Source organism: Sander lucioperca, chromosome 10, assembly GCF_008315115.2.
Source record: "Sander lucioperca isolate FBNREF2018 chromosome 10, SLUC_FBN_1.2, whole genome shotgun sequence".
NCBI classification, from domain to species: Eukaryota; Metazoa; Chordata; class Actinopteri; order Perciformes; family Percidae; genus Sander; species Sander lucioperca.
The window spans coordinates 32889656-32901769 of NC_050182.1; the positions used below are offsets into that span (position 1 = coordinate 32889656).

Sequence of the window (12114 nt, forward strand, 5' to 3'; positions counted from 1 at the left end):
AAAAGTCTTAAGCAGGTGTGAAAAAATGCTGTAAACTAAGAATGCTTTCAAAAATGTAAATAATGATTGTTTAGTTGCGTGTGAGCGAACAAAAGAAAAATCTAAATCATATCAATATTTGGTGTTACTAACCTTTGCCTTCAAACCAGCATCAATTCTTATAGATACTTGCAAAAAGTCAGGGATTTTGTAGGATTGTAGTCAGGTGTATGATGACAATTATAGTATATAGGTAGTTATACTGTATCAGCAAGGTCTCTCCCAGACAAATATTTCAAAGCAGACTGGTGTTTCAAGATGTGCTGTTCAAGCTCTTTTGAAAAAGCACAAAGAAACGGGCAACGTTGAGGATCGTAGACTCAGTGGTCGGCCAAGGAGACTTAGTGCAGCAGATGAAAAACACATCAAGCTTATTTCCCTTCGAAATCGGAAGATGTCCAGCAGTGCCATCAGCTCAGAACTGCCAGAAACCAGTGGGACCCAGGTACACCCATCTACTGTCTGGAGAAGTCTGGCCAGGAGTGGTCTTCGTGGAAGAGTTGCAGCCAAAAAGCCATACCTCCGACATAGAAACAAGGCCAAGCGACTCAACTATGCACAAAAACATAGGAACTGGGGTGCAGAAAAATGGCAGCAGGTGCTCTGGACTGATGAGTCAAAATAAAATTTGAAATATTTGGCTGTAGCAGAAGGCAGTTTGTTCGCCGAAGGGCTGGAGAGCGGTACAATAATGAGTGTCTGCAGGCAACAGTGAAGCATGGTGGAGGTTCCTTGCAAGTTTGGGGCAGCATTTCTGCAAATGGAGTTGGAGATTTGGTCAGGATTAATGGTGTCCTCAATGCTGAGAAATACAGGCAGATACTTATCCATCATGCAATACCATCAGGGAGGCGTATGATTGGCCCCAAATTTATTCTGCAGCAGGACAACGATCCCAAACATACAGCCAAGGTCATTAAGAACTACCTTCAGTGTAAAGAAGAACAAGAAGTCCTGGAAGTGATGGCATGGCCCCCACAGAGTCCTGATCTCAGCATCATCGAGTCTGTCTGGGATAACATGAAGAGACAGAAGGATTTGAGGAAGCCTACATCCACAGAAGATCTGTGGTTAGTTCTCCAAGATGTTTGGAACAACCTACCTGCCGAGTTCCTTCAAAAACTGTGCGCAAGTGTACCTAGAAGAATTGATGCTGTCTTGAAGGCAAAGGGTGGTCACACTAAATATTGATTTGATATAAATTTCTCTTCTGTTCATTCACTGCATTTTGTTAATTGATGAAAATAAACTATTAACACTTCCATTTTTGAAAGCATTCTTAGTTTACAGCATTTTTTCATACCTGCCTAAAACTTTTGCACAGTATTGTATATGCAGATATTATTTTTTTTCTACCCTCAACATTCATTTTCATAATGGCGTCAATGAAACAATACTCTGTAGGGCTAATATACTTAAAGAACTTAAATAATTATCTTCCCATGTAGCTCGTTTTTGAAGAATAAATACACAGGCAGATATGTTCTTTCATGTTGCATGCAACTGGGTTTAACATGTTCCTGTTCTTAACATGCTTTATGCAGTGACACAATCAGGCTTCAACAACAGCTGGAAGAGCTGCAGATCAGATTGGTTACTCTAGAGAAAAAGACGGCAGATTATGAATCTGTGCAAGCAGAACTGGAGGAAAAGAAGGTACAGTATGCTCTTTCTCTGTAGAATCCCATTTAAAGCATATTCCTCATGATGGTAATAGTGTATCTGTCTCTAGTGCTACAACACAAAATCTGCCCAGCTCTGAATACATTTCCCCAACTTTTTCCTAAACGTTAGTTGCTTTTTTCTTTTCTTTTGTTTGTTTTTCTGCCATTATGCTGATATTCACACTGTGAATTCTTCTTATAGGGTGCCCTTAAGACCTATGAACAGATGTCTGAAGAGATGGAAAAATTGAAGCACCAGAACAGCAAGACGATGGCAGAGTAAGAGATAATTATGACATAATGTGCAGATAATTCTATTATAATGGTGTTATCCTTGTGGTAGTAGAATGTTAACTATTATTTTTTTTTTTTACGTCCTTCAGGAATAAGAAGCTTGAAGACCAGCTAAAGGATGTGAAAGGTACTTAGAAATCACATCCTGTAACTTTTACAAGTGAAGAGTTGCATACCTTGTAAATAATAGTATGTGTTAAAATGCAACCCTGATTTTTTTGCAAAATTCTTTTTCAACCTCTTAGAATTGACAGAAACACAGTCACTTGAAAATGCACAGCTGAAGAGGGAAAAGGCCGTAGTAGAAAATGATTTGCTGGAAACTCAGGTAAGCAAAAAAGTGCTCTCCAAATACACTTCAGTCATTTGAATTTGCTGTAATCTCATAACTGGCAATGAATGGAGCTTTATATATATATATATATATATATATATATATATAGCCTAAATGTAGCTCAGGAAACTTTATAATCTTGGGAAATAATCTAATTTTCACCTCTTCAGACATTGTTGAAGAAATCTCAGGCACAAGCAGATCATGTTGAAAAGTTGATAGAAGAGAACGCCAAGACAACAAGCATGTAAGAACTTACACTTGCAGACAATGGCAGAGTAATAGATAATTATATCATAATTATGACTGCGCAGATAATGATATAATGTTATAATCCTTGGGGTAAAATGTTAACTATTATTTTTTACATCCCTCAGGAATAAGAAGCTTGAAGACCAGCTAAAGGATGTGAAAGGTACTTAGCATTCACATGCTGTAACTTTTACCACTGAAGAGTTACATAACTTGTCAATAATTATTTGTTAAAAATGTGTTTAAATGCACCCCTGATTTTATGCTAAATTATCTTTCAACCTCTTAGAATTGACAGAAACACAGTCACTTGAAAATGCACAGCTGAAGAGGGAAAAGGCCGTAGTAGAAAATGATTTGCTGGAAACTCAGGTAAGCAAACAAGTGCTCTCCAAATACACTTGAATCATTTGAATTTGCTGCACCACATAACTGACAATGAATGAGAACAATTGTTATCAGGAGCTTTAGCCTAAATGTAGCTCAGGAAACTTCACAATTGTTGGAAATTTGTATTTTCACCTCTTCAGACATCTTTGAAGAAATCTCAGGCAGAAGCAGATCAAGTTGAAAAGTTGATAGAGGAGAACGCCAAGACAACAAGCATGTAAGAACTTCCACCTGCCTTGCATATGTGTATTCTTAAATTGGACTTTAAGAATTGTCATGTTTTTTTTTTTTCTCTCCTGGTGTCTTTTCGTGTTATTTGTTATGATACTTTGATGAATTTTATGTTACATTATGATCATTCATGGGTCATTCTTTACCTTCTTTTGTTTGTGAGAAAATCTTTAAAAAGATATTATGCTAAAACATCCCGTGTTTTTTTTTCTTATCAACAGAAAGGACAACCTCGAAAATAAAGTTAGACTGCTTGAAGGTTGGTATTGAAAATTGGATTTCACACAACATAAATAATTATATTATGTTCACAAGGCTGTCTTGAATCTGTGTTGATATGACAATGCTTGTCTGGTGGTTTAGCTATACATATTTCTGTCCTTTTTTCAGAATCAGTTTGCAACCAGAATCATCAAATATCCCAACTGAGCAAAGAAAAGATCCTGCTAGAGAGAAATATTGATGACCTCCAGGTGCAGTAATGTCCTTTTGTAAACGGAAAATTGGTGGAGGTGTCTTTCAATAATACTGAACTGGCCTTTGTTTGTGTATAATTTCAATTGATTTGCAGGTGAGACTGATGAAACTGGAAAGAGAAATGAGCAAAGGTAAACAACTAACAACTTCATTTATAAATACAGTGAATGCTTATGTTGATGTGGTAGGATATTGTTTCTTCAAGAAGTTAGCTTTCCGTTAATCAAGAAAAATAGCTAAAACTCTTCCAAATCACCCAACCTTTTGAATTAGGTTTCACATGCCATAATGTACAGGAAGTTAATCTGATCTATATAAGAGCAGCAACCTTTTCTGGCCTCAAAAATCACATTTAAGTTCAAATTTAAGCAATTTCTGATTTTTCTTCTCTACAGAATATAGGAGCACATCAACTCAAGCAAGTGTACCCGAGGAGCCTAAAGTTGACAAAGGTATGCAGTCAGCCTCACTTATTATTTATTACATTCATGAGGATCGAATCACATGCATTAACCCTAAAAGCAGATTGTTGTAATTTTTACTTTTGCAGTATGTGATTGTTTGTGTGTGTGTTTTTTTTCCAGAAAAGTTCCAGATGCTTCTACAGAGCTTGTGGGCATGTGTGGAACCTAAGCAACAGCAGCAATCCTCAGCAGACCTGTTGCACTTACCTGGTAGGGCATCGTTAGGCTCTCTTGTATATCTGTGTTATTATTGACACAACTCAGCAAGTGTCCTCACTTTTGAATACTTCTTGTTGCTCAGTTTTTGTTTGTATTTCTTTCACCATTCATGCATTCATTGCAATCCTTTCTTTTTTTATTTTTGTAATTTCAGAGTCCAGGTCCAAGCAAGTTCTACACTCCTCCCCACAAAACAGACTGCACTCTCATCTGAGTAACGCATCCCAGTCTGCTTCTCACAAGAGCAGAGAATCCCACAGTTACCCCATGCAGACAGAAGACACCTTTACACAGTTAAAAGCCTCTCCTCATTGGGAGAAAGCCATCAAGCAGCAAGCATCTCTGCAGTCAACAAGTAGTGCCAAGAAACAAACAGACACTCCCAAAAAAAGAAAGCGATTGTCCAAGGAACACAAAACTGAGGAGTCATCTACTGACTTGGGCAGGTCCGAAGTGTCTGTTGAGGAGATAATGGCATTGTTCAAACCAATGCTTGCCTGCATTTCACCACTACCAGATTTGGTAAGAATTCAGAAATGCTTCATGCAAATGCTTTTTTTAAATTACCGACTAATATGCCGTTTCCCCTGTATTCATTTGTGACGTTGAAATCTCTTTAGACGCGCAATGCAAGAGTTGTTATTATAATGACAATGAATAAACAAGCAATTTAAAAAGAAGTCACAGAAGATAGAATGGAAAACCACTTTCCAAAGGGTATGTCTGTGTCATACACTAGTTCAGGACGCTGTTAGTTAATTGATCATAAAATATTTCAAAACCACTTGATTGTATTTTTTAATTCAAAACTGAACAAAGTACATTCTGGATAGTGCGTCATTGTGAATTGACTGAATTGAATTATGATCAATTGAGAAACTCACAAAACTATTCCCTTGTATAACCTGTTTGTGGATATAGGCTATACATGTGATTTATATGTTCAAAAAGTACAGATTGTGTCTTTTTAACAAAGCACAACTTTGTCACACCAACACTCCTGTAATGTAATTCCAAAGTGAATCAATTTAGCACTGGCATTTTTCTTGCCTTCTGATTACCCTGGTCCTTCTAAAAGTGCCATGGTGGTTGTATCTTATTGCAAACTACATCGGTGTGTTCTTCTTTCTGTCAGGACACAGAGATGGAATCGACGGAGACAACTGATGGGGAAAAGGAAAACCATCCCAAAATCTCTGATGACTCGGTTCCTTGTCACCAAGAAGCGTCCTTACCCATCACAACATCAGAAGAAACAAGCCACTGTCCAAAGACTTCTGCACTACCAACCGAGGGGAAGGCAGACTTGCCAGTGGTCACAACACAGGAAGGGGAACACATTTCCAATGAAAATGACTCCACAGACTTGGGACAAATTGAGTTGAGTGGCGTTACTGAAATGAAGGGCAAAAGCAGCACAGATGGTGAGGAAATCCATCTTCAAAAAGACATGCAGACTGAGCAGGAGCCAGAGGCTATGTGTTTAGTATCCGCATCATCATCTTCTTCTTCTTCCACATCAGACATAACAATTTTGGTTGAGGTTGTCTCGGTAACTACTGAAAGTCAAAAGGGATCCTGCAGTGCAAGTCCCAGCAGCAGTGGTGCCAGTTGCATCTCTGAAAGTGAAAATGCTTTAGGAAAGGCCAACGAGGATCAGTCAGAGACTATTACAAAGATGGATGTAGACACAAGCCTGAGTGATGTTACTGGTGCTGAAACAGTCACTCCTGATGGTGGAGAGTCACCCAGAAGGAGTCATACAACAGCACTCTCTGAAGAAACAGGAGATGTACAGTTAGCTACTTCCTCAACATTCATTGACTCTGTGAGAGACGCTGAGGTTACCAATCCAGAAAATGGTTCAGAAATGGGCAATCAAGATGCCACAGTCTTTAAACCCCAGGATAATAAAGGCTGTCTTGGCAAGGACACAGATGTGCCAGACTATACCTCCTGTTTTTCAAGCAGCAGTGATGACATCGGTAGTGTCTCCAGTAAAACTGTTGAAGAGAGGCTTGAAAGTGATGCATCCATAAAACCTATTGGGAAGGAAGATGGGAATGAAGCACAAGGAACTGGAGCAGTTGATGTAGCAGCTTCTCCCTCAGAGTCAAATGATGCTAATAGACCTCCGTCTCCTCACAAGTCTCCACTGTTGAAGAAGGAAGATGACAAGTCCCATGCTCACCTCATGCTGGAATCTGGTCAAGCAAATGTTGAAACTCCTTCAAAAAAGGATGTTGACATGGAGACTTTGGAGAGTGAAATACTATCAGATCATGGACCTTCCCTTTCTGACTCCCAAGAGACTGTTAACTGTGAATCTATGAAAGAAAATCTACATTCTGTGTGCAGGCAGTTGAGTCCTACATGTCTGTTACCCACTTTAAAATTGCAGCCTTTGGAAATACATGCAAACCCAGAAAGAGTGAATGTCGGTGTTAACATTGAACACAGTTCAACGAAGAAAGAAACTCTACAGTCTGTGCCTAGTTTAGAGGAGGAAGGTGTCATTGAAAATGCTATTGTCAAAGACTTGCTTCAGGACAGCATAGACGCAAGTAACCATAAAGTGGGCAAATATAAATTACGCTGTGGTAGGTCTACTACCTCATTGACGAGTGCTGCTGCCACAAATGGACAAAATGAATGTTTGAAGTCGTGTACAAAAGTGCTTGAAAAACAAAGCCCACATGTGATCAGAGAGAGAAAACCTAGCCCAGTGGGTGATTCAACTACAGCTCAATCACCAGAATGCATAGGCCAAGTTCGTTCTGAAATGGGCCCTCCACTTCCTCGTGTCCTAACCCCCCTGAGCACACCTCCAAAGGCAGGCAAATCAATCAATCCAAGGCAGGCTATTGGGAAACTCTCATTTCCCTCACCCATGGATAGATTGGCTTCGCCTACCACTCCTGTCCAGGCCTACTTGACACCCAACAGCCAGCAGCTGAGTTCCTCATCTCTAAACGGAGTACCCTCATCGCCACTTCAGTTTGGCTCTGCCACTCCGAAACATGCCGTGCCGGTCCCAGGTCGTCTGCCCGTGACGGCAATGAATTCTTCCCCATCGTCTTCCTCCACCCCCGTGTGTCAGGAAAACTCCATGAGGATTCTTGACACCATGTACCCAGAGCTCTCTGCCCACGCCCGGACCCTGAGCATTCTAAGAGGGAACGTCGGTCTCAGCATTTGTTCATCGGAGCGTGGAACATTACCAACAACAACCGAAAGTCAGATGTCTTGCTTTAAAACTATCAACTCCGCTTCAACGGCCTTCACCAAGACTGAGATGAGAGGAGAAAAAAGACAAGGCATCGGTATGCCTCAACCTAAAAGCAGCAAATGTCTCCGGCTAGATAACTGCTCTCCTACTGTCAGTCGCAAGCAGGTGCCTTCCTCTTCCTCAAACAGTGGAGAGGAGACCACCTCACCCCACACTCCGATGCTCCAATGGCTCAAAAATGAGACAACCACTCCATCCACGGAAGGTGGAGAACCTGCAGAGCAAAATCTTATCGTTAACTATTTAAAGAAGATTGAAAATCAGTGTTTTGATCTATTGCCTGTGATCCAGAGCCACCTGTATGTTGGTAACCTGCCCAAAAAGCCTGTCTTGAGAGACGAGGAGAAGGAGGTTATCTCTGAGATTTGCCAAAGCAGCTTGGTGAGTATGCTGGTTTGTTGCCATTCATCCACTGACTTAATTCTGACCCTCTGGTCACTTTGCATTGTTTTACTAGTATTAGTAACATCTTAAAAGAGAAACTAGCATTTTTCAGGTGATCTCTGAGGTCATTTGATTTCCAATGCCATCATTATTATCTGCATAACTGAATCAAAGAAACAGGTTTAATATTATTTTATTGCAAAAACAATTGTAGCTAAAAAAAACAAAAACCCACATGATTCTTGTTTACAGAATTGTCTCAATACCATCACAGTACAGTACTTGTGACTACGTGAAGATGTGAATGTAAATGCAAATGGCTCTTGCGTTGCCTCCTGACAAAAACTGTGAAGTCAAAACACCTGCCAATAGCCCATAAGACAAAGTGTGTTGTTTTCAGAAGTCTTTGTCTATGAAAAATTGACTTGTGCATGTTTTCTCACTTTTCTCTTCAGCTTCAGGCAGATGATATGATTTTGGCCATCCTGAACAAGCTGAAAGCAGAGAAAAGCGATCTCAGCATTAACTACATGCAAGCCCTCTGTAGAGTCCACACAGGGATCTGTAGACAGAAGAGAGACTGGGAGAAGGCTCACATCTTGGCCCACAGCCTTCTCACAGAAGGTTAGCAATTTGTGTCATACTGTATTCCTTAAAGCCCCTTACACACACTTGATACACCCGCAAAAGTGTTTTAACTTACTGTGGCTAACTAAGTCTTTTCTCTTAACTGGGAGGTTGAATAAAGAAGTCTTTATTGCACCTAGATTTTTGTTTTTATCTATCTATCCTTGTTTTTAACTAAAGTCACTCAAGTGTACTTGCCAGCTAAGGCACCACTTAAGCTTAAATTTGATCAATGCTTTTTCTTTCTTTTTTTGTGTCTTCCCTACTGCAGATTTCCCAGACTCTGCTAAGCTGATATTGTTTGTGGTGACAACATGGCCCAATGTTCTCTCACATGGTAGTTCTATGTGCCAGGCAATACATACTGTCACCAAACTGAAAGCACAAGAACACCTCCTCAGCTGCCTTTCAGCATTCCTTGGTTGGGAGAAGGTAAAGTATTTGTAGAAATGGGGTTCTATATTTGTCATACTGCATATAATGTTTTACTCAAATCCAGCTTGTCTGATGTATATCCTCTGACTTTTAAAGGAAGTGACTGGTGCAAACATTGCCATTTCATTTTGAATTTTAAATACCTTTTAAGTAGGGCTGCACAATTAATCACAATTGTATCGAAATCGCAATATGGACTAGTGCAATATCCAAATTGCAGAGGGGGCGCAATATTTGTTGATGGCAAAATATGTGTCAAACCATTCTGAATGAAGTATTGTGGTGCTGCAGAGATGTCCCGGCCTATAAATCATATCCTACAGACTAAAGAAAAAAAGTCTTTGTTTGGTACAGATCTTTGCAAAAAATCACACTATAATCATTTTAATTTCTTTCAATGAAAATCAGAATAATGATACAAAAATGATCATTCCCTCCAATATCGTGAATCATATCACAATCGCAATATCACTCAAAAATAATCCCAATTAAATATTTCCCTCATATCGTGCAGCCCTACCTTTAGGGGCATTTTAGGTTTTTACACTGTTTGATTTCTAACCTGTGTGACCTTAGTTTAGAGTGAGTTCATTGTCTTTATCACATCATCTCTTCTTTCCCATTTGTATCCTCTCAAATTAAGTAGAACAAGCCCTCTAAAGCCCTATCTCCCTATATCGCTGCAGAGTCCTCCCTGTGACATTGATGATCTGATCTCCAGAACACTGTCTGATATTCGGTCAGGGTCACGCCTGTCTTTCACCAAACACAGTCGGTACGGGCATGACCTGGGAACTGAGGCTTGGCAGCACGTCTTAACACTGCAACTCCTTTGTGCACACAAGAAGTGGCAGTGGACCTATGATAATGTGTTGGGGTATGTTACTTATTCGGACTTATTTTTTCTGACTTGAAGCTAGGGTAAATGTGTAAAACTTGGTTAAAGAAGTTACCTATTTGTGTAAGCAAACATCTTGTGTAATCCTGTGCTAATCTGTTCATTTTGCTTTGACAGCAAGGAGTTGTGGCCATTAATGAACACTTGGGTGACACAGCCCAGAGATCAACAAGCCCCCGTCTCTGATGTGACCGTCGCCACTGTACTCCGACTCATAGGTCAGTTGTTTCGTTAATTGACTTGGGTGTTAACCATAACCTGAAGTGAAGTGTAATTCAATGATCACCAGAGGACTGTTGAGAATTCTTATTGTCATTTTGTTTTAAATAGGACGCCTCGGTCAACTGGGAATGGAAGAGAAGTGTGTTTCCTCTGTGGTAACTGTCGCCAACGTCATCAACACGTTGGGTAGGCATGGACACACTGAAGGTATGAAATATGAGAAACCTTGGTAAATACAGAATGATTCAGTTTGGCTGTAACCGATCCACAGCCTCTATTGTGTGTTAAGAGTGCTGCCAATTTCCCACAGACATGCCTTTCATTGATCATGATTTTTGGAACACAAATCTGATCTCTATCTTTTTCACGTGTGGGCACACAACTACTTACCTGTGTGTATTTAAGCAGATTCCAGTATTTATATATCACCGTGGCATTTTAAAGTATGAGCGTTTGTATTTATTACTCATAATTGTGCCAAATAAATAAAAACAATAACTGCAATGCTCTGACATCTTGATGGGAAAGGAAAAGGCCATCCAGCAGATGTATTTCCAGTAAGAAGTCTAATTGCGTCATGCCTTCTCTCCCCAGGTGTGCCATGGGAGGTCCAGTTAGCAGCCATCTACTGCATCTACGACCTGTCTCCGTGCAACCCCAAGCAAGCCCTGGATGCCCTGGCAGGATGGAGAGGAGAAACATCTCAGAGTGTCCCTCCTGCTATTACTAGCTGCATTAACCAGTTAGCTTCTCTCTGCAGACAGGTCGACCTGAGAGAGACGCACATGCTGTAGAAATCCACATGAACATGCGTGTCAGCCTGTACCTATTTTAAAGACAGAGGGAAAGAACATGCCACTATGCACCTCAAAGTTCATTTTAACTTGCTGACTGGCAGCCTATGAGAGAGCTGTTTACCATGTGTGCACATGAATGGGTTTTGTGCTTTTTCTAATACAGGGTGTCTGGAGGTTTATAGTAAGTCTTTAATTAAAATGTGCTGTCAAAGACAGTTTCAGACAGTGATTTTAGTTTTTTTTGGATGTGCACTTCTACTTTAAAATGAACACATCATGTATATGTACTCTGATTTTGTAGCAAATGTTTCCTCAATTTTTATTGTTGGAGACGTGTAAAATTTGGTTTCCTAAAATTTTAAACTGTCCACACCCTGTAATACATGTACTGGCATAACTCCCTGCCTTTTTCTGCTATTCTCAGGTAATGCTCTAAAATATTGTACAATATGTACGTGTTGTGGTTTAACTGTGGTGCTGTTGTATATGCTCCTTCATTCAAGTGTTTGTAAATATGAGGTATTGATGTTTGTATGAAAGAAAAATAAGATTGCCACAGTAAATGTTTTGTACAGTTTAAAGTTTCAGAGGTTATTTTATTTTCAAATTAAAATATATTGAACCAAATCATCGTCTGTTTTGGTGCATTCTCTCCTCACCTGCCCTATTGCAATATACAGTATCACAACGCCATTAAACTGCCCCCTTGAATTTCAACTGATCAGTATGTTTCAGCTATGTGAGAATACGTATTTTACAAACCCACATTTCTGAAGAAAGAATAAAAAGAGCGCTGTTTATACCTTATAGCTCAAAGCCATTTACCACAGCGTTAACATAAAAAAATTATGATAAAGGCGGCGACTAATGATGGAGGAAAATTACTACAACTATGTTTTTTGCTGCCCGGTCTGATCTGTGAAATGTGGTATGACATTAAAAGCTACAATTTCCGGGGCTACCCTATAAAATAAAAGCCCGAACCACATTTTAAACTTTATGTTTAAGGTATTCTCTACCTAATACCTATGTGAAGAAAATAATTTAAGATCATATTACTGGAATTGAAATGACATTATTGCATTATTTTGACGTTAA

General features: G+C 39.6%; 1 protein-coding gene across 5 annotated transcripts in view; it reads left to right on the top strand.

The window, feature by feature from the left end:
- ice1 (KIAA0947-like (H. sapiens)) overlaps nt 1-11643 on the top strand; it is a 12761-nt gene extending 1118 nt beyond the window's left edge. For 3 of the 5 annotated variants that reach the window (XM_031298643.2, XM_031298647.2, XM_031298648.2), the window contains 21 exons: nt 1584-1695; nt 1906-1982; nt 2087-2124; nt 2243-2325; nt 2502-2578; nt 2709-2746; nt 2873-2955; nt 3114-3190; nt 3426-3463; nt 3595-3677; nt 3776-3812; nt 4077-4133; nt 4266-4355; nt 4519-4886; nt 5500-8034; nt 8493-8661; nt 8936-9096; nt 9786-9976; nt 10115-10215; nt 10328-10426; nt 10814-11643. In XM_031298643.2, coding sequence (XP_031154503.2) covers nt 1584-1695; nt 1906-1982; nt 2087-2124; nt 2243-2325; nt 2502-2578; nt 2709-2746; nt 2873-2955; nt 3114-3190; nt 3426-3463; nt 3595-3677; nt 3776-3812; nt 4077-4133; nt 4266-4355; nt 4519-4886; nt 5500-8034; nt 8493-8661; nt 8936-9096; nt 9786-9976; nt 10115-10215; nt 10328-10426; nt 10814-11013 — 4714 coding nt within the window. In that variant the 3' untranslated portion in view covers nt 11014-11643. Of the gene's footprint in view, nt 1-1583; nt 1696-1905; nt 1983-2086; nt 2125-2242; nt 2326-2501; nt 2579-2708; nt 2747-2872; nt 2956-3113; nt 3191-3425; nt 3464-3594; nt 3678-3775; nt 3813-4076; nt 4134-4265; nt 4356-4518; nt 4887-5499; nt 8035-8492; nt 8662-8935; nt 9250-9625; nt 9977-10114; nt 10216-10327; nt 10427-10813 lie in introns of those variants that run through there. The other 2 variants (XR_004898497.1, XM_031298644.2) reach the window with 2 other exon arrangements.
- The last annotated feature ends 471 nt before the right edge of the window (nt 11644-12114 follow it).